The following is a 26390-nucleotide window of genomic DNA, read 5'->3' as shown; positions in this document are numbered from 1 at the left end:
CATTCAGCAGCAACCAGTCATCACAAAGACTATCAAAATCTGGTCTGCTGAAGCTAAAGATGCTCTTAGAGGAGGCTTTGAGGCTACAGACTGGAACGTCCTCTGTGAACCTCATGGAGATGATATCAACGCCATGACTGAGTGTGTGACAGATTACATAAACTTCTGTGTGGACAGCATTGTCCGAACAAGAACAGTAAGGTGCTTCCCCAATAACAAACCCTGGATCACCAGTGACCTGAAAAAGATGCTGCACATCAAAGAGAAAGCCTTCAGGGATGGAGACAGGGAGTGATTGAGGACAACACAAAAACAACTTAAACTAAGAAGTGCAAGGAGGACTACGGGAAGAAGTTAGAAAGTCAGCTCCAGCAGAATAACGTGAGGAATGTGTGGTCTGGAATGAAGATCACCGGCTTCAAGTTAAAGGGGGACCAGCCTGTTGGAGGTCTGGACAGAGCTAATGAGCTGAACATATTCTTCAACAGGTTCAGTTCAGCCCCTACCTCCAGCCCAACAGAGACCACACACTCTCCATAAGCCCATTGCTTTCCTGTCACACCTCCAATCTGTCAACCTGCAGCTCAGTCATGGACCAGATCACATTTTCATCTCCCTCCACATCAGGACATCCTGAGACCTCCACCTTGTTTGTGTCCTGCAATCAGGTTATGAAGCAACTTGAGAAACTGAACCAGAACAAGGCTGCAGGTCCAGTTCTCAAGACCTGCTCAAAACAACTATGTCTGATTCTCCAGCACCATTTCAACACCAGTCTGAGACAAAATAGAGTTCCAGTGCTGTGGAAAACCTCCTGCCTTGTTCCAGTGCCTAAAAAAACACAACCAGCTGAACCAAGTGACTACAGACCAGTTGCCCTGACATCTCACATCATGAAAGTTCTGGAGAGACTCTCACTGGCTCACCTCAACAAGAAAATAAACACCTTTCAGGACCCATTACAGTTTGCATATCGTAATGGACTTTGGGTTGAAGATGCCATCATATACCTGCTCCAGAGAGCACACTCTAATTTGGACCATTCAGGCAGCACTCTGAGGGTCATGTTCTTTGATTTCTCAAGTGCTTTTAATACCATTCAGCCTGCTTTGTTATGTGAGAAGCTCCATAAATTCCAGGGGGATACCTCCACAACCACCTGGATCTATGACTACCTCACAAACAGACCACAGTTTGTGAGACTGAAAGGTTGTGTGTCTGAAATGGAGGTCAGCAGCACTGGTGCACCACAAGGAACTGTACTCTGGCCATTTCTCTTCACACTGTACATCTTAGACATCCAGTACAACTCTGAGTCCTGTCATCTGCAGAAATACTCTGATGACTCTGCAGTTGTGGGGTGTATCAGTGATGGACAAGAAGCAGAGTACAGAGAACTGGTCAGTCAGTTTGTTAAATGGTGCAGTGACAATCATCTCATATTAAATACCAGCAAAACAAAAGAGATGATTGTTGACTTCAGTAGGAACAAGAATAAACAAAGCACTGTTTCCATCCTGGGAGAGGAGGTGGAGGTGGTGGAGGAATGCAAGTATCTTTGAGTTCAGCTGGACAACAAACTGGACTGGAAATGCAACACTGAGTACATCTACAAGAAAGGTCAGAGCAGACTGTACTTCTTAAGGAAGCTGAGATCGTTTAACGTCTGCCAAGATGTTGCATATCCTCTATAAGTCTGTTGTGGAGAGTGCAGTCTGCTTTGCAGCCATCTGCTGGGGTAATAGCACCAGAACCAGAGACTTGAAGAGAATCAACAAACTGGTCAAGAAAGCTGGTTCTGTGCTTGGAGTAACTCTGGAGCTGATAGTCCAAAGAAGAATGCTGCACAAGCTGATGAAGATGATGGAGGATTCTTCACACCCTCTCCACAACACAGTGATGAAACAACAAAGTGTGTTCAGTGAGAGGCTTCTTCAGGTCTGATGCAAGACTGAAGGATACAGAAGATCATTCCTGCCAGCAGCCATCAGCCTCTGGAACAAGACCTCCTCAAATTAATTATTAGATACTACAATTTTGAATTTCCCTTTGGGGATTAATAAAGTATTTTTCATTCATTTAATTTCATTATACCTTCCCTGCTATCCATTCTGGACAGATTGGTGAAAACTGCATCAGTATTGAACCACTAAAGTAAAAACAGAAACTCCAAAACTACACACATTTATTGTTTCTCCATTGTTTACTTGTAGTGAACAAACTGTTTTTGGTCCTGGCTAATTGTTGAGCAGGATATTCTTCTTTCTTCTAGGTCAATGGTTGTTGCAAGGAATTTTGCCCCTAATGAACATTTATTGTAACTGAACTGTAAATTTACTCAGGCGCTTTGCTCCACCTTAGTAAAGTGCAGTGTGAAGCCAAACAAAGGTGTAAAAATCTTTTGAATTCCTCGATTTTCTTTGTGTGAATATGGCATAAAATATCATCTTCCCTCTCCCCATCTAGCATAAAACTACTTTTCATGGCTTTTACAAAAACCATGAAAATGTGATCGATTCTCTCAGAATTATTTTTAAGAATACTTATGGTTAAAGAAACACTAACACTGAACAGATGATTTACCATTTGTTCAATGTAAACGCCTTTTCGATTCTTTTGGCTGTGCAGTGACAGAAATGTCTTCAGGTTTCATATAGTTTAATCTGCAGTATCCTAGGATTTCAAAGTAATGGAGAACTTTGGTCAAATTCAGTAGTTTCTAATACCATATAAATATAACTGGCTTGATGAATGATTTTTGTGGTTTAGAACAAGGTGGCAAGAATGTAGTTCATGGCTCCAGCTGTTTAGAATATTTTACATACATCTTTTGTATAACTGGATAGCAATTTGTTGGAGACTGCACTTAATCACAACCAAATGAGAGAGCCAGTTTGAGAGACACACAATCTATGTTTAAAAAGCACTAACTATTAGTCTGACTGGGAAATGGGATTCAGGAGTAAAACCATACTGTCACTGCACTGTACACCATATCAGTATGGAATCTCTCTAAATACCATTTTGGCATTTTGAAATATTACCAAGGTCAAGGTAATGGAATTCAATGAGGAAGTTATGGTTTCACAGGAAAAGTTTAAAGAACATGATGCAAGACCCTACTTTATGTGCTGGAAATTAATCTTATGATAGTAAAGATGTCCAAAGAATAAAAAAAAACCCAAAAAAACTTTAAGGTCATATTTTAACAAAAACGCCTCCAGAGAAGCATCCTGGAATACTCGGAGTCTGACAGGACAAAAAGGAAAGAATTTTGTTTTCAGAGAGGACGATGTAGAAAAAGACTACACTCAATATAAGGGGTTATTATTGTAATGCACTATCAACAACGACCCACACATGAGCAGGAAATACAGGTTTCTCCTTCATTATGCATCCTATAAATCTATTTAACCTTCAATATATCTTGTCTGTTTTGCTGCCAATGTATTATTTTCCTGTGGGACTTATGTAATTATTTGCGAAGAATGAATGGTGCTTTTTGTAGTCGTCGTGTTTCCTTAAAGTTATACTGTTTGCTGCATAGTCCATTGAAAAGCAGGAGCAAAGCATGTTGCTGTAGCATTTTAGGTGGACATTTTGAGATGTACCATCAAGATGTTCAGTTCTCATTACATGCATGTTTTCTGAAATAGGCTTACATTACGGATGATTTGATAGACACATTTCTACAGTCTGTCTTTTTAAAAGGCTTTCAATGCAATGTGCCTACTTTACACATCCCTGGAAACTGTTAACAGATGCAAAACCCTTAGCAGCAATCTCATTTCCAGTGTAACAGCAGTTTATTCTTGGTACTACAGTTTATGTAGAAATCCCCATGCAGGCAATTTATTGAATGCATTTCAGGCTGGCTTAGAAGCTGAGGCTGTAGGAGGGCTGCTAATATGCTAGCATCCCCCAGATGGTAAAGCTGCACTCTCTCTCCATAAGCCAGATGTATTAGAAGCTAATTCTCTGTTCCAATGTGGCACATTTTCCACAGAGGCTGTTGTGGTGAGATCATTTTAGATGCTCATGTCACTTTAAGGTACATGTTTTAGAATGTGAGATTTTATGTAATGTGTTTGGATACTAATCTCTTGCACGAATGGAGAAGATTTTGATGGAATGTATCTGATTTTTTCTCTAGGAATAACAACCTCTATGCCTTTATTTCGTCCAATTGTAGGTTTTAAGAGGTAAATACTATTATTCACAGAGGGGTTATGAGAATACCCTTTTAAATACATCAAGAAAAGTCATAGTTTCACTTTCTCTTAACTGCAAATATTACTATATTTTCATACATAGAATGTTCTTGGAAGAAGTTTTGTATTGCAAAAGAAATGAATAAAACATAAGACACTGCAGTTTGATTTAAACAGCTGCTTAATAATCAGAGTGGAGACTTTGAATCCATGTAAAAGATACTAGAATATATGCTGTCTGAGCAAACCTGCTTCAGTTCAGAGACCAGTTTCTCAAAGCCTTCCTAGTTGCACACAACCCACAGAACTGTACAGATCGTTTCCTGTGAAGGAGGTGAACTTTATTTTCTCTGCTCTGAGTGTTTTTCTAAAATAGGTCAGCAGATGTTAGAACGAAAAAAATTGAGAGAGAGGAGGAGGAAGAAGAAGAAAAACAGCCAAGGAAAACTGTTTGCTCTGCAGTGTGGGCTGAGGAGAGAGAGAGAGAGAGAGAGAGAGAAAGAGAGAGAAGTGGGAGGGAGTGAAGCAGAGACTTCATCTCCTGTATGTTATGATGTGACTTTTTTTTTTTTTTTTAAAAAACACAAGATCTCTTATTAGTGTTCGATTTGAATCATTTTCCCACAGCTTCTGCAAAGCAAGCACATGTGCAAACAGTTTTAAAACCCTTTGTCGTTGTCAGCATTAAAAGTAGTTGCATGTGTGTACATTTGTTAGATGTGCATGAAATATTGAGGAAAAGTTTTAGTTTCTGAAGTACAAAAATTTCAGACACCCACGTGACCCTTTATCTCGCCGCGGTCTTCAGTTTTGTCTTCCATTTTGCAGTTGCAATTTTTGTTTCACAGCGACAAATCTAGAGATTGGTGATAGAAAAGTCACGATGCAAGAATGCACATAGATTGTTGACATTGTCTTATTCATTAAAGACCTTAAAATAGACCATATTGAAAATTGAAACAGGTTGAACCTGTTGTGGGAACTGACTACAGAACAAAAGAAAAATGCTTTGATAGTTGTGTTTTACTCTGTCATTGCAAGCAAGATCTTGTCTCAGCAACTACTTTAAGCTCTACTTGTACTGTTCTTACACATGTCAGTTTTGCTCGTACTCTTCATGTGAGAGGATTTTTACATCATGAAGCATTCATGGGAAAGAAATCAGCTTCAGATGTCAGCATTATAGCAGCACAACACATAATGCTGCATTTAAATCGTTTAATCTTAGTGATTCACAGCTGCTTGTTGACCTTTAACTATGTTGTATGCCACTCTGTTTCCTTACATATGTTTTTCTTGTTTTTCCAGGTTCACACAACAGGGCAAACCAGTGTCCTGTTAATGAACATGGGTGCCTGGATCTCGATGTGTGCATTCATATGAGCAAACTGTGTGATGGAGTCCCTGATTGTTCTGATGGCTGGGATGAGGGGCCTCACTGCAGAGGTAAAAAGAGAAGACAAACACAGAATCATACACGCACAATTTCTGAATGCCACTTGGCGAAAAACACCCTGACCATATTGAATAGATGCTTTCTTTATTTCTCTCTTGACCTGTAAATTGACCCTCCAGCTTTTGCTGTGAAGAAAACGCAATCTCTTTACTTTCCCACATCAAACCATGGTGTTTATCAAATGATCTCCCCTATTTAGGCCTTTAATGAACTGCCCTGCATGGCTTCTGCAGTAACAATTGAAATATCTTTCTGGAAAAAAGTCATTAATTTATCAGTCAGCTCAGCCATGAGGTTGTTTCTCCAGTCTCTTAAAAAATAATGAGTATTTAACCCAGATACAGCTGAGGGAGTGTCCAATCAAATCTTCTAGTATTAATTAGAGGCCACCCAAGACTGGGAGATGAAAATCTCTGGGTCGTCTGTCTTTGTTACAGCTGACAAGAGAACAGGAACGTCTGCTGCCTTCAGGGCATTGCCTTCGTATGCAGCAAAGGAAGCCTCAGATGTAGCTATCTGAAGTTCGGCTTGGGTTACCGCTGCATCATTTCATTTGTTGGACATGAGTACTTTTTTTTTTTTTTTTTTTTTGGAATAAGAATTATACTCTACACAACCTGCCTGCTTCTGATTTAATAAGAGTAAGAAATCACTCAACGAGATATCTTATCACCCATATTGAAGTGGGACAAAGTCCTAAAACAAGGGTGCGTTCAGCTAGTGATCAAATATTTACTTGCCCTTTGCTGTACAATTCATTTCCATGGAAAAGAGTTTTCTTTTTAAACCTTAATTTAAAAAAAAAAAAAATTAATCCATAAGTTATCTATATAGCACAGAACCTTTTTTAGCTTTTTTTTTTTTTTTTTTGCGATCAGAGAAGCTGGACTGCTGTGGGCCAAAGAAGTCTTTTTCAAGTGTTTTCAGGTGATAATCACTGCTTAACAAGCCTTTTATTCAACACAGTGATGTAGCCAACAAGTCACCACATGCACTGTCTGTCCCTCAGGAGAAATGTCCAGCTGTTTTCCAACATGGACAGTGGTCAACACACAGTAGCACTTAAAAACAGACTTAAATATTCATGTGTCTGTCAGGGCCTGCATGCACTGTCATGTGCACACAAAGATGCTCTCACATGCTGGCATTCTTGCACATAAACCTAAACACACCCATTACACCACTTACAAACACACCACCTCTGTGTTTAAAACTTTTGGCAATGCTGTTTGTGAGCCCACCTTGTTTCAGGGCAACCTTTCACAAGCATCGTTGTGTTTGCTTGTACAAACTTCTGGGCTGTGTAAGTATCCCTGGCTGCTGATGTCTGAAAGCACACTTTGTCAGACAGTGTGCTGAAGTAATTCTGCCAAAGTTGTTTATGAAAGTGGTTAGAACGAGGAGGGTTACATGGAAGGTCAAATGAAAATTTGATCAAACCGAAATACATTTTTATCTGATTTTTCATAGTGTGTGGCAGCATGTTTTGTGAATAGATATAGGTGAGGGTTTAATGTTAATTGATTTCCTCCTGAGAGACAAGACTTTAGATTTGCCACAGCAAATGGGGACAATTTTCTTTTTAGTGTTTTAGGTTTCTCAAATGGACCTGTAATTATTTTACTGGTCTTAAGTGGGTCTTTACATGGTATTTTATTGTCCTTTATGTCTTGCCCTGAAAAACTGATCTAACTTCATCTTTCAGCCATTTTTTTCTTCTTGTTTTGAAAGGTATTTATTCAAAAAGAGCTAAACATGTAAGGCTATTTATCATGTTTTGAGTAGGGATGTACAATAAATCTGCGTTAAAATATCTGCAGATGTTAGCGAATTTTTTCTTCTTTTTTTTTTGGACAATCTCCATCAGTCAGAGAAATAAAACTGGGCTGATATTAACAAAGATTTAGGGCCTGGCAGGCAACCAAAATTAATTGAAACAGACATTTAAAACTAAAAATCAATATAATCTTGCTCGTGTTAATTTTTTCCAAATGTTTGGAAATTTAAATTTCTCTTTAATGGAAAATATTCATTAAATCACATTTTTGGACTGTATGTGAAATTTCACTTATTACACAATACTCATCTGCTCTTTTGATATGAAAGTATTTGCAACAAAAAAATGTTAGTTATTAATTATTTGCAGTTGAGGTAACCTGTTAAATTAATCCTAGTATTGATCTGAGATCATATCGGACATGACTGTTGTGATGCAGCATAGTGTTGTGGGGTGTTTAACTGAGGTCAGAGCAGCAATGTCAATGTGTGGTCATTAAATATGGTGTTGAAAGAAGATATCTGAAAAGCAGGGCGTAACACTTGCAAAGTAATTCAATGAGCATGTTGTGTCAAATCATTAGTTTGAAGTCGTATTGTATCTTTCAAACCCAATTCTAGCTGAAAAACATGTTTCAAGACAACCATGTACCAAATCACACAGTGGCTGTGGAATGAGAATCTCCCTTGAGCTCCTTAAGACTGCCTGTGCAAAGACCACATTATCATAGTAATTCAGCTGTGGATCTTTACTGTTGGATTTTTGGTTTAAAGTGTCTTTTACTGTAAGACCTGTTTTTTTCCCCCCTTTCTGTATATTATTGTTTTAAGGGCACTGTTCTACTTCGAAAATTTAAATTCGTACATTTGTGTTTAAGTGTTTATTTAAGTTAGGCTAGGCACATGTGCATCATGCTGCTGCTGTTGGTGATGAAGCAAGATTGTGTTTGTTCATTTCTCAATCTGCTGCCATGTGTGTGTTTGCAAATGGTTACTTTGCCCTCTTTGAAAAATAAGCCTGCAACCATTTACGAGGTAAAAAATACTTTGGGCTCACAGCTGTAGTGTCTTCATGTCACACATTCACACACGTGACTCATTCTGCTACCATGATGTTTGCTTTTACCACCAAATACTTTAATGTATCTGACGAAACCCACCACGAAACCCACTATGCAGAATTGCTGAATTGTCTGAGATCATGTAGAAAATTACATTTTTTATAGAAGAACATCAGACCTTTAAGAGTTAGGTATCCTCAAAGTTTTAGTGTATAATTTTGAATTGTTCATAATGTGAAAGGCAGTGTCAGAAATCAAATGAATTATGGCAAAGGTCAATACAAAACACAGAGAAGTGATTGCCACAGAAACAAACTGAAAGGCCACTTAAAAAAAAACATGAAGTCTGAGTAGGAATGCACACAACCTAATACATATATCAGTTATTTGGCAAATACATAGTTGAAGTAGAAATGAGATCTTTTGACACATTAAAGGAAAACGGAAGGTCTCTATCTGTTGCGTGAACAATCTGAAGACATGCGTGAACATGTTTCGAGACAGTGAGAGCACAAAGATAGGAATGTCCTGCAAAATTTCCTACTTTAAAATAGCACTTACAGAAAAAGTCTCTTTTTCTAAATTTAGTGCTGTGATGAACTGTTCCTTTCAATTGTTGGTAATGGATGTAGAAATTTATTTTATTTATTTAGAAAACAGATTCATTAATATGTATTTGTTCTGTCCTGTACCATTTTGCCATTCCATTTGCCCATTTTCTGTACAAATATAGAGAAGTCACCATAGGATAGGCCAAGTTCCAGACAGACTGTCAGCATACAGTATACTGTCTCATTGCAGCTTCAGAAGGATAAAGCTCTGACTTGTCTAACTTGCTGTCACTCATTACCGTATATGAGTCATAGTCTTCTCTGAGTCTTTGATGCCTGTTTAAGTGTGTTTAAGTCATGATCATTATATCTTTAATGGTCCTTTTAACAAATAGCTTTAAACCTTTGCCACCTGTTTTTTTTCTTTTCTTTTGGAAGTGCAGTACATGTTAAATTGGGGGTTGCCATCCGTGTAGTAACAACATCAGTGGCTTTTGTCGGGTTGTTCAGTACTGGAGGCCTCTAGTGTGTCTGTGATTTATTTGCTTTGTTCATTAACACCTGGTCAAAAGTTTGATATGATGATGTTGCTTTTGCTTGCTTAAAGTTGGAAAATCCAAACCTTATATCCATGACCTTTTTATTTTTACCTGTTTGCCTTGTCAGTCTCATCTCATCTCGTTTTTATTTTCAACACGTTTGCCTTTTTGTTGTTTTCCACTTCATTTAAAGTTTCTTCCATGACTTCCTTCTAAAACAGCATTTCTCCTTGCTATGACCCAGCAAGAAATGCTCATGGAGGCTAGACCAAGCACAACGGTTTCCAGACACTTTTCCAAGAATCAGATTTTTTCATTCATTCATTCATTCATTCATTCATTCATTCATCATTATACAAACCGCTTAATGTGATGAAGGGTCGCGGAGAAGCTGGAGCCTATCCCAGCAGTCTTTTGGGCAATAGGCAGGGTACACCCTGGACAGCTCGCCAGTCCATCACAGGGCGAATCAAATGTTTTGTTCTAAAAAAATTCTCTCAAAAGAAAAGTGTTTTATTTCTAGAAAATAGGCACTTAAATAAATCAAAGATGTCAGCAGATAACACATACTGTCTGTTACCCTCCATACGCATTTGTTAAAATGTTTTTTGATATTGTCCTCCATAAAATGCACATGGACACACACACACATATATATATATATATATATATATATATATATATATATATATATATATATATATATATATATATATATATATATACATATATATATATATATATATATATATATATATATACATATATATATATATATATATATATACACACACATATATATATATATATATATATATACACACACACATATATATATATATATATATATATATATATATATATATATATATATATATATATATATATATATATATACACACACATATATATATATATATATATATATATATATATATATATATATATATATATATATATATACACACATATATATATATATATATATATGTGTATATATGTATATGTGTGTATATATATTTTCAGGGACCAGATTTTAAACGCACACTAACTTGAATAGTTATCTTTAATATTTAGCTTTAATATTTGTTGATATCACCCACACACTGAAGTACAAAATAGAGCACAATGACCTCGGACAGGGGTACACATTGAGTATTTTAGCCCTGTAGTTGCCTGTGGTCTCTCACAGTGTGAGGCTTGGTGAATGGATTTGATATGGGCCACAGTGTGAGCTGGGGGACTCTTCCTTTCTGTGGGGCCGCAACAAAAGAGTCATTATTGCCTAGAATGCCACAGGCTTTATATAATAAGAACCCTTCACAAGTCCAGTGTCTGCTCTTCACAGGCTTACTACCGCTAGCTGCTATATACTGTATGTAGCGTGTCTATGATCATTACCTTTTTTTTTCCACTGGATATCAGGGTGAATTTTATTCTGGATGTAGGTTCTCTTCAGTTAGTCGTCGTTGAGAGACTTATTTTTGTGCTGATACAGGGTAAATGATTAAATTTGTGTTTCTCAACATGTTTAATCTGACCTGAATTCTTATTTAGATTTAATTTGTTTAGCCTTGTAACTTTGACCCCTACTTTGATTGTTTCTTGTGTTACCTCCAACAAGGAACTTATGTTTTTGCCTATGTTTATCTGTCAGTCTGTCTGTTTTTTAGCAACTTCACGTAACAACTACTGGGAGGATTTTTGTGTTTTTCAGAATTGTTTTTTTTCTGAGAATGGATCTTGGTCTAACTTGGATTCCATTAATTTTATGAGTGATCTGGAAGCCATTATGAACAAAGAGGTTTTCTAAAAGGATTCTTTACAATATGGGTTGAAATGAGGGGCTTGGCGGAAGTCTGCGAACTCCAAGGGCTTTTTTTTTAAGTTTCTAAATGTGGATTAATGTTGTGTACTCGGATCATACTCATGTTGTGGAAAATTTCTCTGTTTAATTTTATCAAAACCTTTTAACAATAGCATCTCAAAACAATCAGGATATTAAAGAGGAAAACAAAAATAGCTTTTTTAATTAAACTTATTTTGTATTATAAATTACCTTAATACACTTAAATGTGCTCTCACTCCTGAAATCGAAAATGCTGTATATACCATTTCTTACCAGACGTCTTTGGATGTATCCTAAGTATCAACAGGAAATAGTATCAGCATGCACACCTGCTCACCATGAATTCTCAAGACAGCCGTGCTCAATAGACGCTCTCAGTCAGTCATTATCCAGACCTTATATCAGCGAGTGAATTCTGCACAGTCTGATGCACATGTGTGTTCTCACAGTGCAGCCTTGCTGGATACTGTCTAGAAAATTTCAAGGCTGTAACGCATGTGTGAAAACTACTTACGACAGATACTCAATGCTATTAATCTTAGCCTCAACACATATCCAGCATGCACATGTGCACCCTATAGAGGCCACAATGAGAAAATATGTTGATTTCCATCTTCTTTTTTCTGCCAAAAGGTGTGTCCTTAAGCTGCCTGTATGGACGAGGGAAAAGAGGCCTTCTAAAAATGCACACATTCTGTCATTGTATCACATCCACTGATGAATACACAGGTCCACATGTATCCCCTTCCCCAATAAAGGCTACAACATCCCCCATGTTACTGTTCATTAATCAACATTGTTTAACTTTTGTTTATGTTTTTCTCTTGGTCAGCAAAAGCACCAGACTGTGCCTCTCATGGGTGCCAGTACCATTGTGCAGTGACTCACGATGGACCTCGTTGCTACTGTGGACATGGTTATGAGGTTGCTACTGATGGAAAGACATGTAAAGGTAGGTGGTGAATTGGCAAACACATCTGAGTTTAGCTACCAGAAACTAGGAATTGTTGCCTGATTATTTTGACTTTTTATTGTTTGTGGAAATATATAGAAATTACAATTTTATTTAATTAAGTGATTTACTTGCCTTTGAGTAAACAATTAATAGAATTTCTGTGGTTGTGGTTGTGTATCTTGCCTTTTGTTGACTAATGAATACTCATGAGTACACACATACACCGAGAAGGGCTCTTAATTTATTTCTTCATCATTCATTGTGTGATTAATAGACTTTTAATGTTTTGCTGGTAGATTTCAACGAGTGCGGTGTGTATGGGACTTGTAGTCAGACGTGCAAAAACACTGATGGAAGCTACACTTGCAGCTGTGTGGAGGGCTACCTGTTGCAACCAGACAATCGCTCCTGCAAAGCCAAAAACGGTGAGTAAAGATGCACCAAAAAAGCCAACAGAAACCAGTGATTACAGTTTGTACCAGACCATCCAAAGATTAAAGTTCATATATTATTACTTTGCTTATGTACGATGGTAACATTAGCATATTGTTGCTCACATCTTTTAGCAATATTACAATGAATATGACCATTGACTGATTTGCTTCTCCTAATCACCATCTCTGCTTTATTTCTCTCATATTTTTCTCCCTCATTTCACTCTGGTTACCTTCACCAGAACCAGTAGATCGTCTGCCTGTTCTTTTGATTGCCAACCTCCATGATATCCGATGCACCTCCCTTAGTGGCTCCACGCAACGGCTCCCCTCCATCCCCACCAAGCAGACAATGGCTATGGACTTTATTTATGCTGAAGAGACTGTTTGCTGGATTGATGTAGGTGACACTCCTGCTGCCACCCAGCTAAAGTGTGCCAGCATCCAAGACTTGAAGACAGTCAGTAACATCCGCACCATTAACATCACTCTCAGCTTGCACCGTGAGTATTGGCTTCATTGACAAAATGAAAGAAATGTTTAAATATAGTAGTTTGATTTCCCCCAGAACTAACTTCCATTTAAAGCACTATCACAAAATATTGTTATACATGGAGCACACGCTCTTCATGCTGTAGACTGCTAGTGACAGAGAAATTGTTTAACAATTGTTGCATTTTTATCTAAATTTTATTTCCTAATGAATTTGAGCAGAATAATATGTAGCATCATGTGTGATTGATATGTGAAAGTTATCTTTACAGTTTGGGATTGTGAACAACATTTTATTTTAGTCAGTAGTGTATATTTACATTGAGCATCTGGGAAACCTTAAAGATAATGTGCAACATAATATTTGCATAATATTATACATTAAATTGATTATTTTATACCTCAGCAAAGGTTAGGCGCTCTACTTTTTACTTTGTCAAGAAACGGAGTGGACATTTTTTAATATAGAGCAGATGACTACAACCATCAAGTGTGACTATGAACCGTCAGCTTTTTGCAGTATCGGCAAAACTGAAAATAGGAAAACTTTGTCAACTATATGCAACTATGTGGTGTTAATTACACTAGTTAATGGGCTGCTTAGTGGAAATATCACAGAAATAAAAACAAACAAACTTTAAAATGCCAACTTAGCTTAGTTTAAAATTACCCTTAAATATTATGGAAAAATCAGCAGTTACTAAGTTACCAAAAAGCTCACAATTAATTATAATAAATTATATTAATTATTATAATGATAATTGATAATAAATAAAAATAAATTGTTTGGAGAAAAGCTTAATGATTTTGCAAGGGCAATAGCTTAGCAAACCTTGATAGGATTTCTTTTCAAATAAAGTGACTTATGCTGGCAGGTTTAAATAAGCTGGCATGGGATAAGCCACCTCATCTTCTTCCCAGTCTCCATGTCCTTGGTTTTTGGTATTACATGTTGGCTTTTCCCAGGAAAATTCTCTCTGCATTTATAAATCTTCCCAAGTTCAGTACATTTTGTCCTAGACGTTAGTGGACAGATAACACTCGTGTGCATTGAGTAATAGTGTCAAATGAAACATCTGGGCTTTGGAGGTAGTGTTTTAACACATCAGCTCTTATTGGAATTACTTGAACACACTCAGACAGACACAGGCCAGTATACACAGTATGTTGCTCTAATTTTAGAGGCTGAGTCATATCATACCGACATGATTTATGTTTGATTACAATCCAGACAACCTTTGTGTTTATCCTCTTGACTTGTAGATCTGTTACTCTCTAAGAATGGAGGCAGAAACATAGACAAAACATAAAAAATAAGGGTGTGGGCTTGTGCACATGTATGTGCACATGACAAGCTTTCCCTAGAGAATTAGCCCCAGGCTTGGAACGGCAGACGTGTGAACAATCAGTGGAGAGGCCGGTTGTGAATTGTAGACCCTGTGACTTGATTTGGAGTCCTCGGCTCATATCCATTTCAAATGAGGATTGTGTGCCGGCTGTACCTGCTGACACATGGGGAATCTCAAAGAACCCTGAAATCCTTAAATCCTGTCTTTACAGCTGATTGATAGACTCAAGCCCCTCGTAGCCCAATTCCCCCTTATTGTCTTACGTTACTGTGGTGCACTGCTCAACTTACAACTGCATATATGTTTTAAAGGAAGTGTAAATGCAGCCAGTTTTCATTCTTATCACTATGTTAATTAACATAAGCAAAATGCTTCTATAAAGCTAAGGAGCATAACAGTAACGTTATTTATTTCTATATTCAAAGTAGGTGACAAACTGTCAAAAAAGCTCCAAGTAACTCATTTAAAAATTTTTCATCAAAGCCTTTCATTAAGCTTAGCCGAAAACTTTTGTTATGCAAATCTCTGTGGGGCTGTAAATGTGAACCCTGACCTTTGTCTGCCTTCCACCCCCACAGTTCCTTCAACCACCTGAGATGTAAATCATAAATGTAGCATTTAATGAAGCAAAAAGATGCCTTTGTACTCACCCTTCATATTGCACCTTAATATAAAACTAAAATCAAAGTAATTGTGTTAGGAACACACTGTAATTTCCAGTGATTTGCTGTAGTTCAGGGGTGTGTGTGTGTGTGTGTGTGTGTGTGTGTGTGTGTGTGTGTGTGTGTGTGTGTGTGTGTGTGTGTGTGTGTGTGTGTGTGTGTGTGTGTCTGTGTGTGTGTCTGTGTGTGTCTGTGAGTGGTTATGCAGACAGTATTTACATTCCTCTCTTGGGTTTCGTCAGCCTGAACAGTCTTAAGATTCCTCCTGCTGTCTCGTGTCTTGTATAGTTAAGCTATTGTAATTTACACAAAGCTCAAAGAGAAGCACACACCAGCCCAAAGACCTTTACTGCTGTATTCATTATTTTGTAATATATTACATTTGGTGAATGAGATCCTCAGCATTTTCTCCCATGACTTTTATAATGTTTAGCATTTGTAACTTCAGAACTATTTGTGTTGTTTCACATTCAACAATTGCTGATTTTCTTTATATTTATTACTGTATTAGATAAAATGTAATGTTGTGATAACCTTATGATGATCTAGGAGAGCTCCTTAATTCTATTGGCGTCTGTTGAGCCATAGAGCTTTGGATCCATAAAAATTCCAGTGTCCTTCATGATTTACTCATTTTCTTTTTCAATGCTTGATGTTGAACTTTCAGCAGACTTTAATATCATTGTGCAAACACTTTCTATGTCTGGCCAGTTTGATATTTAAAATGAGCAAGGATCAGATATACTTGTTAAAGAAATTTATGCCGACTTGATGTTAGGTACAAGGTTTTAAGCAGGGTTTACCCAAACATGGTGATTTATAGCTGCAGAGTCTGAGACAGCAAGGCAGATAAGTAGACGAGGGTCCCAGATGTGGTCTGCTCTGTTGGCATGTGATTCTCTGACTGGAGAGATGAAAGGGCAAAAGAGCCTATCCATCCCCATCCCGTCCACCGTCTGCATGGAACTTCACAGCAGGGACCCGCTCATTTCCCTGAATCTGTAGATTTATTCTTAGTTGATTTATTTTCTTTGTCTCTTTCAGATCACATTAGAGTACAGGAAGTCTTTGTGGATATGCCTTCAGATCTTCCAATATTTCTGCACAAAAATCAGAATACTGTTGACTTATTTGTTTTTATATATTTTCTTTTAATATAACCAAATGTTAGCATTCAATTCAATTTAATTCAGTTCAGTTCAGGTCACCAGTCTATTGCAGGGTCAAATGTTAATATTATTACATATATTTTTAAAAGCAACAATGAAAAGAAACCTTTCTGTGGAATACATGGCTTCTTCTCCCAGCTGGAACTTAGATTGTGGCTTTGATTTCTTTTTTCTTTTTTTTTTTTTAACATCAATAAAATCTTATCATGGTACTTTTTCCACCTAATTTTACTCCACCAGAATGCGTCTCTTTTACCTTCTGCACTGAGGCCAATATTAGGCGTGTCCAGTTCTAGCCCTTGAGGGGCACAATCCTGCAGGTTTTCAGTGTAACCCTGCTCCAACAAACCTTTCTCAAGTTAACCAGTCACTATGCAGAACTTCATTGGCTGTTGGATCCATTTATTGTTAACCAGGTGTGTTGAAGCGGGGAACAGCGGCCCTCGAGGAGCGACCCTGGACATCCCTGGCTAAATGTTTGCACTTACTGCCTCTTTAGTCAGACCATTATGGATCAGAATTTGCCAAATTACTAAATCGTGCTATTTGGAGGTCACAAGGAATTATAATTGCTAGAAGATGACTGACATGTAAATACTCACACTGCCATGCAAATCGTGAAAATTGTATAAAGTAAAAACTCTGTGATGCTCCTCCTGAGCCTAAGCACTGATGTGTAAGCTATTTGAGGCTGTACTTTTGAAATTTTCCTCTGGGATGAATCAAGTATTTGAATTAAATAGGCTGGGGCCCATGATAAATGCATGTGCTTCTCGGGTAGAAGGCTTGTTTGTTGTTTGGTAGTAAGACCTCATCAGTTTTGGACACATTTTTCTCCCAGTAATGTAAGCAGGTAGGTGTTACAGGCAGGAAGAGTACAGGGCTTGTAAGGGTAGGGTGGTTAAATGAGAAGAAAGGGGTGGGTTTATTCAGTTTCCCAGCAAAGTTTCCATTTACCAGAAGCCCGTGTGAGAGAAGACGTCAACAGACTTGCTGGCTCTGTGGATAAGGGGTCCACTAGGTAGTTGCACAATGCTGTACTTACTGGTTGCACAACTTTCTCTCTGCTCTGTATTTAAATCTAATGGTTTCCTTGTTGAGACAGAGTTCCAGCTGGACTGTTTTACAGAGGTGGAGCTTCAGAGCTGGTACCAATGGGAATATCACTATCCCTTCTAACTCCACACTAAACCTTTTCCATTTTTCAAGTTGTATGTGTTAATGTTATGTTGTCTATCATGTTTCTAACTGTCCGGCTTGAAGGCATCAGGACTCCATGTCCGTAGCATTCCTCTTTAATTGTTCCCATTGTGACTTCAAGCATACTTCATGTCCAACACATTACTTTAATTTTAAAAGCTCTGGATATGATCAGTGAGTGGTGTAGAGGGTTTCTGAATTGGGCCCAGATGTGTCTGGGCACTGTTGTGTAACTTCAAGCTGCATAATGAGAAGTTCTAGAGCAGACTTTTTTATGTGTGAATAACCAATGATTTGGAGCAGCCAATTCTCTGTCAGTGGCATTTTACCCTACTTGTGTATCATCGCCATCAAGGAGAGACAAGAATGGTTACTTTGGTAGTATATTTATGAATGGTTAGCCTAGATTATGTCGGTGTGTATGTGTGTGTGCAGTGGTCTGATTTTGAAACATGTTGGATCACCGTAGCAGTCAGTCTCTAAAATGTCTTGATTTATATGTTTCTGTACCAGCATTAAAAGTTTATTTTGTGACCTTTTAATGACTATTAGCAACTGTACTAAAGAGAGAACTTGTATTTCCTGATTGTTAACAAAGGTTGCATGGACTCACAGAAGGATTAGAAAAGTTATTGAAAAATCTGGTGCATGCTAGTGGTTTCAAACTAAATAAATCCCTTGTCAGATGAATGAGAGATTTTGGAAGAATCTGATGGACTTAAGATATTTGGAACTGTGATTTTTATTAAATGCATGCTGTTCTATATGTTGTCGCATTATATCTATGAAATCTGTGCTATGCATGGGATAAATTCTAAACTTTTCATAATTGAGAAAACTACTAAATGAATTATTATTTAAGTGATGCATGCATAACTGCGTTATTCCAATAGTCCCCCCTCTATTATAGTATACCTTGACAGCTGAAAGGGTCAGTTTAAGTATCCTTCATTGTTTCTGAGTATAAAAGTCTTGTATGCTGTGTGTAAAAATTGTTCTGAGGCAATGTCTCAAATCTCCCTGCAAGGAAATTCTGTATTACTGTTCAAGTCCTCTTTTAAGAGTTAGTATTAGCAGTGAAGGTATCACTTTGCACTCTTACTGGAACTTTATATGTTTAATTTCCTTCCCCATGCTTTTCCTTTGTTAAACACAAGTGGAGTGCTGGTCATACCTGAAAGGTTATAGAATTGCATTAATTCGGTGTTCTTATTTTGTGTGTCAGGAGAGCAGGTAATCTTTAGCAGAATATTGTGGCATTATTTTAAATAAAAAGTGGGGTTTTTTTCTTACATAATCCTGGTATTTGCCTTGTGGTTAAGACTGTGCTCCCATGACTGTCTTTTTTTTTTTTTTTTTTTTTTTTTTTTTCCTAAATGGTTGTTTTTTTTGCCATTTATTTTCCCCCTCTTCTCTCCTCTGCATATATCAGATGTTGAGCAGATGGCCATAGACTGGCTTACTGGAAACTTCTACTTTGTTGATGACGTGGATGACCGGGTTTTTGTCTGCAACAAGAATGGCCAGACTTGTGTGACCTTGTTGGACCAAGAGCTGTACAACCCTAAAGGCATCGCCTTGGATCCAGCTATGGGGTTTGTATTTCACTTCAGCCTTGTTCTGACCTAATGTTGCCCTCAGTGCTGTCTTAGCAAAGCTTAAGAGGGAAGTCTTATGATCAGACAGGATGCTGGCCAAGCAGTAAAATTAAAGCACTTCCTCCAGATTGGCACATAGACATACATGGATGCTATAGAAACACTTGGTTGTTGCTTGCTTCAGATTTCTGATGCTGACAAGATTGTGCCTGATTTAGTTCCTTTTTTCCCCCCGTTTCACAGTATCATTTCTCTATCTTTATTTCCTTGAAAATGATTGAAGTATGACTAACAAAAATGTGCAAAGCCAAACTAAACTTACACTTTAAGTCAAACTTTTTCAGCTTAAATTCCTGTTTCTGTAATTCAATTTTCATCTTCCACTTACTAACATCCTCCTCCTGCTCTTCTGCTATAGGAAAGTGTTCTTCACTGATTATGGGTCGACACCAAGAGTGGAGCGCTGTGACATGGATGGTCAGAATCGTACAAAGCTTGTAGACAGTAAGATTGTCTTCCCTCATGGTATTACCCTGGACCTGGTTAACCGACTGGTGTACTGGGCTGACGCCTACCTGGACTACATCGAAGTGGTCGACTATGAAGGCAAAAACCGACACACCATCATCCAGGGTCTGCTGGTGAGATCTTATGGATGGTTCTATGAGTTTACCACAAAATACACAAACGAAACCAAACTCAGATACTCTCAATATGTCCCAAATCAATGTGGAACTTGACTGAATGGCAGTTGCTCAGTCCTCGTGCACAACTCTTAATGCATTAATCAATAACTCAAAACATCTGTTTTCCAACTGTGTATAGTCTCAATTTTATGTCATCATCTTTAGAGGCAGTACTGCTTTCCCTGTTTTCCAGTTGTCTCATGTGTAACTTGGCATTGAGAGAATGCCTCTGCAGGGATAAGGTCTTTTTAGTGTCTTGGTTGATATTACTTAAAGAACATTTTATTTTCCCTGCTAGTGCCTCTCTAAACTTATTAGTCTGGCCCCAGCAATGCTTGGCCTTAACTTATAGTGGAGTAATGAAATCAGGACTGTGGTGGGAGCATGGTTATGTTTGAGTATAACAGGTTCAAGAGTGTAATGTGAAACCAACCCATACATCTTCCTGCAAAGGAAACTGACAGTAAAGGAGAGCAGCACAGATTTGACCCTCATGAAAGAAAAACCTTCCTCTCTGTTTGCAAGCAGTTGGAAGTGCAGTGATTATGCAGCGTTGTGCCAAGTTACTAAAAGTGTCTTTTTATCTCTGTGGTTGTCTGATTCCATCACTGTTGTAGAGCCATTATCTGCTTTGTACTGACATATATTTTTTCTTAAATATGCAGAACTTGTCTGGTAGTGTTCCAGATATAAATGCACAAGCCATTAGTCATGCACCACAAGCTGTTACGCAATCAGTGTCAGTATTTTTACTCTCCAATAAGGCAACATTATAATTTTTTTCTGTTTTTTTGTCCTATTTAATGTGTTCCAGATTGAGCACCTATATGGTCTCACTGTATTTGAGAATTATCTTTATGCCACAAACTTTGATGAAGGCAACCTCAATCCAAAGACAAGTGTGATTCGAGTGAACCGCTTCAACAGCTCTGACTTCCAAGTGGTGACTCGTTTAGATCGAGGAGCTGCACTGCATGTGTATCATCAGCGACGGCAGCCTCAAGGTAAGCAGCTTGTCTTGTAGCTTAGCTGTCAGCTTACCATCTGATCCCTGTCTGCAATTAACAGCTTCTACTTCTACAAGTCAGTCAGTTTTCCCGTATGTTTACCAAACTGCTGCTTATGTGCTTTCTCTTTCCTGCTCAGTGCGCAGCCATGCATGTGCACTGGATCAGTTTGGGAAGGCTGGAGGTTGCTCTGACATTTGTCTGCTGAGCAATAGTCACAAAACCCGTACCTGCCGCTGTCGCTCTGGATTCAGCCTTGGCAGTGATGGCAAGTCCTGCAAGAGTGAGTTTCAGGGATAAATTTATTTTTTTGTTCGACAGTGATCAGCAATTAAAATATTGACAGATTTGAGGGGCTCTGTTAGCATGTCTTCATTATCTTTTTCTCTGCAGAACCAGACCATGAGTTGTTCTTGGTGTATGGTAAGGGTCGTCCTGGAATCATCAGGGGAATGGACATGAATGCTAGGGTGCCTGATGAGTACATGATCCCCATTGAGAACCTCATGAACCCCCGAGCTCTGGATTTCCATGCTGCCAGTGAATTCATCTACTTCGCTGATGCCACCAGCTACATTATTGGCCGACAGAAGATCGATGGCACAGAGAGAGACACAATTCTAAAGAATGGTGAGGAGGAGAATAATAGCTCTGAATACAATATTACTTTGTAGCTCTGTAAATTCATGTTTCTTCAGAGGAGGAAGATAGAAAGTTACCTTAATCAGTTTAACTATCGAGTCTATTGATATTCATCCTTGATTTGCCTGCTAATAGTCTTTTTTTTTCACATTGGATTTTTTGTTTATCTCAGGTATTCACACAGTAGAGGGGATAGCTGTAGACTGGATGGGTGGTAATCTGTACTGGACAGATGACGGACCTAAGAAAACGATCAGTGTTGCCAGACTGGAGAAGGCTTCACAGACCCGCAAGACATTAATTGAGGGAAAAATGAGCCACCCTCGTGCCATTGTTGTGGACCCCCAAGACGGGTAAGACGCTGGAGGGGAAATATTGTTAATATAATGGTTTTTCTAATAAAAAGTTCCCTGGATGATGTTTGGGTGCAGTAGTATTCAGTGGTATCAAAAAAGTTAGTGATAGCAGCTGTAAAGACAGCTGGCACAGCAGTTTTTTTGTTGAATTTAGTTGTTACATATTTGGTGTGTGTGGGAGAAGAGAGATTGTTGGATAACCCTTCCTTTACTTCATTGTGGTATGTTCCACCCAAGAATATCAAAGCTACATGTGGGGCATTTGCAGCTATCACTGGAATCTTTTATCTCTCATCCCTTTTGAATGTGATGACACCAGTTGTCCTTTCCCAGATGGATGTACTGGACAGACTGGGAGGAGGATCCCACAGAGAGCAACAGAGGAAAGATCAAGAAGGCTTGGATGGACGGTTCACATCACCAAGTCTTCCTGACCAGCAAGACGGTGCTATGGCCCAACGGCTTGAGCCTGGACATTCCTCAAGGCATCTTGTACTGGGTGGATGCTTATTACGATCGTATTGAGATGGTTTACCTCAACACCACCGAGCGAAAGGTTGGTGATTAGATAAGAGTCCACAAAACTTCAGAAGACACATTTTAAGATTCAGAAACTGATAGGGAAAAGAAATAGGAAATGCAAAATGAAGAATACAACAGATACAACAAAACAAATTTAATAGCAACACATACATATGAATTTCTTTTTTTTTTTCTTCTTCTTCTTTTTAGTAATAACTTGTGTGTTAGTTTTCTGAAATGTTTTATTTGCAAAGGATTGCTGTTGTTTTTTAAACCAGTAATGTATTAACTTCGGGGCAACCATAAAAAAATGTTGCTTGTTGTTTATTTCACATGGAAGTGTGACCCATCTCATTCTCCTGCATTAACAGGTTGTTTATGAGGGCCAGGAGCTTAACCATGCTTTTGGTTTATGCCATTACAAACAATTTCTGTTCTGGAATGAGTACCGTGGTGGCAGCATTTACAAACTGGACCAGGACACTAAGACAGTTACTTTACTCCGCAATGAGAGACCACCAATATTTGAGATTAGAGTGTATGACGCACACCAGCAGCAGGGTATGTACCCTTTTCACTCATTAATTTCTGTTTAATTGCATACCAACACGCATGACATGATGAGAATTTTCTACTGTGTTGTCCAGGCTCAAATGCATGTCGAGTAAACAATGGTGGCTGTGGCAGTCTGTGCCTTGCTATTCCTAATGGCAGATCCTGTGGATGTGCTGATGACCAAATCCTCAATGATGATAATGTAACCTGCAAAGGTACATGGCTGCTTTGTCAGATGAGAAATTTCACTTAAGATCACTGTGTAGACCTGTGGAAAACTCAGCAGTCATTAAGAGCTGAGTTTAAGAATTTTTGGCTGTACTTTCAATTTGCAAGATAAACTAAATCTTCTGTTTAAAAAAAAAAAAAAAAATTGGGCACAGTTTTGAAAAAGTTTCAGATACATTTTTGTAATTTTAGTCAAGATGAAGAGCTTTGTTTTTGTTTTAGTGCTCAATTAATGCCTCAATGATTCATCTGTTTCCACTCCCAACCCTGATATCATCTCTAGCCAATCCCTCCTACGTCCCCCCACCCAAGTGCCAGCCTGGCGAGTTTGCCTGTAAGAATAACCGCTGCATCCAAGAGCGCTGGAAATGTGACGGAGACAATGATTGTCTGGACAACAGCGATGAGGACCTTGAGCTTTGCCGTAAGTATACCACATCATTGTCATGGTTACACAGCAACACACATATAAACAATATTCTGTTTTAAAGTTCTTAGTTAACACACACTGACATAGTGCTAACTCAAGTTTCCGAGGCTTGTCTCTTTCCATTCTGTATAATATGTTATTCCAGCAGCCAGTTTTGTCCTCATTAAGCAATACCTGGAAGCAAAGGCTCATTCTGTCTTTAGATCTTCTTGTTATGCACAATTTACAGTGGCATACATAAATGGTTACAAAGATTAAGCGCAGACTGAATAAAATATTTTAGACAGCATTATTAATGTTTTATGAATAAAATCTGCAATGTGAGTAGATCTTTAAGTTTTGATGTATTCATTTCTGTTTTTTTAGACCAGCACACCTGCCCGGCTGACCGCTTCAAATGCCAGAACAATCGCTGTATCCCCCTGCGATGGCTGTGCGATGGTGATAATGACTGTGGCAATGATGAGGATGAATCCAACACCACCTGCTCTGGTATGATGCAAGTTGTCCCTCTGCCATTCAGATAGAACTTAAGTAAAATCATATTCATTCAATCATTGTTCAGGGGGGAGGGTTTGCTTTTATCACCGCTGCAGTTGGCACAATGGTTTTGTTGCTGTGGGATATATATATATATATATATATATATATATATCATAAATAAATTAAAACAGGGTTTCTTAGACATTAAAAAATGTAGAGGATATCAATTTCATCAATGTTAGGCCTGGTTTTTTTTTTTTTTTTTTGTTTTTTGTTTGTTTTTTTGTTTTTAATATCGTCAGTACCAGGTCACCAGCAATCCATTAGTATACTTTATCAGCATCCAGTGGTAATAAAGAGGTTAAGTCAATCTCTAAGAGCTGTTGAATATTGACTTATGGATACTTCAGAAAGATAGAAGGCTTCTTGGGGCACTTCTAACATTTTAAAACATGTTTGCCTGCCAGCTCGTACATGCCCACCAAACCAGTACCCATGTGCCAGTGGGCGCTGTATCCCCATATCATGGACATGTGACCTGGATGACGATTGTGGAGATCGCTCAGATGAACCAGACTCCTGTGGTGAGTTTTATTGCAGCTTTTTTTTTTTTTTTTTGCTTAAGATTATGTGTTTATTTGAAATAAACATAATAAATTTAATGTTTCCTTTTGTGTCCCTCCCCCAGCCTATCCAACCTGCTTTTCTCAAACTCAGTTCACCTGTGCCAATGGGAGATGCATTAATATCAATTGGCGCTGCGATAATGGTATTATCACTCTTCAGCTTTCAGAAAGCTTAAACTTATACAATAAGCAATATTCAAGTTACAGGAAAATCTTGTGTGTGTTTCTGTGTGTTTGTGTGCAGACAATGACTGTGGGGATAACAGTGATGAAGCAGGCTGTAGCCATTCTTGTTCCAGTGTGCAGTTTAAATGTAACAGCGGCCGCTGCATCCCGGAGTACTGGACCTGTGACAGCGACAATGACTGTGGAGACTACAGTGACGAGACTCATGCCAACTGTACCAACCAGAGTAAGAATCTGTTGTAAACTTTTTAATCTTTACCTAATTAAAGGTATCATTCATCATAAATTGTGTTACATTACTGTGTGTTCACATGTGGATTTTTGTTGTTGTAGGAGTTGTCACAATCTCACAACGATAATATCATCCTCTTCCCTTTACTGTTTCCTCTGCTCTACATGCCACTGCTTGCTTTTTGGCTTCTACTTATCAGTTACAAGACATACTGTCTGTTGCTCCTTCTGTGGATTTGATTATGTTTTGCGGTTAGATAACAATTAAAGTCTTCTCTTGTCATGTGCAAATGTTTTGACTCTACAGAAAGATATGGATTTGTATATTTACAGTTTTGAATGGCTGAGTGCCATCTTTCAAAACTGCTTGGGGGACAGTTTAATAACAGTAGCTGTATTAACATGAACAGCAGTGTTCTGATACTAATCTGGGTAAGATTTTACCCTGAATAACTTCAATGTAAACTGCATTTTCAAATGACCCTAACAGAAATAAATTATATATTCAGAAAAGGATATAATCTAATTAAGATATGTGTTGTATGCCTGTCTGTTTTGCATAATGTTGTCACATTTGTGCCATATTTGCAATGTTATCTCCTACTAGAGTTTTGACAGTATCTTGTAATATGTACGTCAGCTTTAATTGACAGCCCTACCCTCCGGTGTTGTTTATTATAAACAACTTTGACCCTGTCCTTTTGGGTTTTTGTTGTGTTTTTCTCCAAGAGCACATTACTTGCTTTAGACTTGTTTTTATAGAGTTGTTTGCTTGTTTTAACCTGGCAATAGGCTCCAGTACAGGTCAGTGCAGAACAAGGTATAGCTGCATTTAAAAAGAGGCACACTTTTAGGGTAAGGGAGAAATAAGTTGTGTTTTTAGGAGGATTTGAATATTAATATTTGGATAACCGCAAACATTGCAGTTGGATTGATAAAAGCAATGTGGACGTTAGTCATTCCTCAGTCTACATTCTGTAACCTATCAGTATGTTTATAAGTGGACCATCATACACGTAGCCTTTGTTGTACTCTTTATTTAGACAAAGACACAGGTTCTTATTCATTGTGTGTTCTGATGCTGTATGTATCGTTTGATCGATGCCAAATTTATCCCACACATGTCTCAGCATGCT

General features: G+C 38.1%; 1 protein-coding gene across 2 annotated transcripts in view; it reads left to right on the top strand.

The window, feature by feature from the left end:
• Nucleotides 1-26390, top strand: part of LOC306755191 (low-density lipoprotein receptor-related protein 1-like) — a 95924-nt gene that overhangs the window by 34374 nt on the left and 35160 nt on the right. For both annotated transcript variants that reach the window (XM_079239487.1, XM_079239486.1), the window contains exons 3-20: nt 5520-5657; nt 12276-12395; nt 12695-12823; nt 13075-13335; nt 19137-19299; nt 19721-19943; nt 20803-20992; nt 21135-21278; nt 21389-21625; nt 21810-21990; nt 22327-22549; nt 22887-23076; nt 23163-23285; nt 23582-23722; nt 24095-24220; nt 24679-24795; nt 24900-24980; nt 25082-25249. In XM_079239487.1, the coding sequence (XP_079095613.1) occupies nt 5520-5657; nt 12276-12395; nt 12695-12823; nt 13075-13335; nt 19137-19299; nt 19721-19943; nt 20803-20992; nt 21135-21278; nt 21389-21625; nt 21810-21990; nt 22327-22549; nt 22887-23076; nt 23163-23285; nt 23582-23722; nt 24095-24220; nt 24679-24795; nt 24900-24980; nt 25082-25249 (2955 nt within the window). The remainder of the gene's footprint in view (nt 1-5519; nt 5658-12275; nt 12396-12694; nt 12824-13074; nt 13336-19136; nt 19300-19720; nt 19944-20802; nt 20993-21134; nt 21279-21388; nt 21626-21809; nt 21991-22326; nt 22550-22886; nt 23077-23162; nt 23286-23581; nt 23723-24094; nt 24221-24678; nt 24796-24899; nt 24981-25081; nt 25250-26390) is intronic.

Source organism: Telmatherina bonti (assembly GCF_933228915.1).
Source record: "Telmatherina bonti genome assembly, chromosome: 4".
In the NCBI taxonomy this organism is placed as follows: domain Eukaryota; kingdom Metazoa; phylum Chordata; class Actinopteri; order Atheriniformes; family Telmatherinidae; genus Telmatherina; species Telmatherina bonti.
The sequence above is the reverse complement of the archived record's forward strand: the minus strand, read 5'-3'. Positions and strand labels throughout refer to the sequence as shown.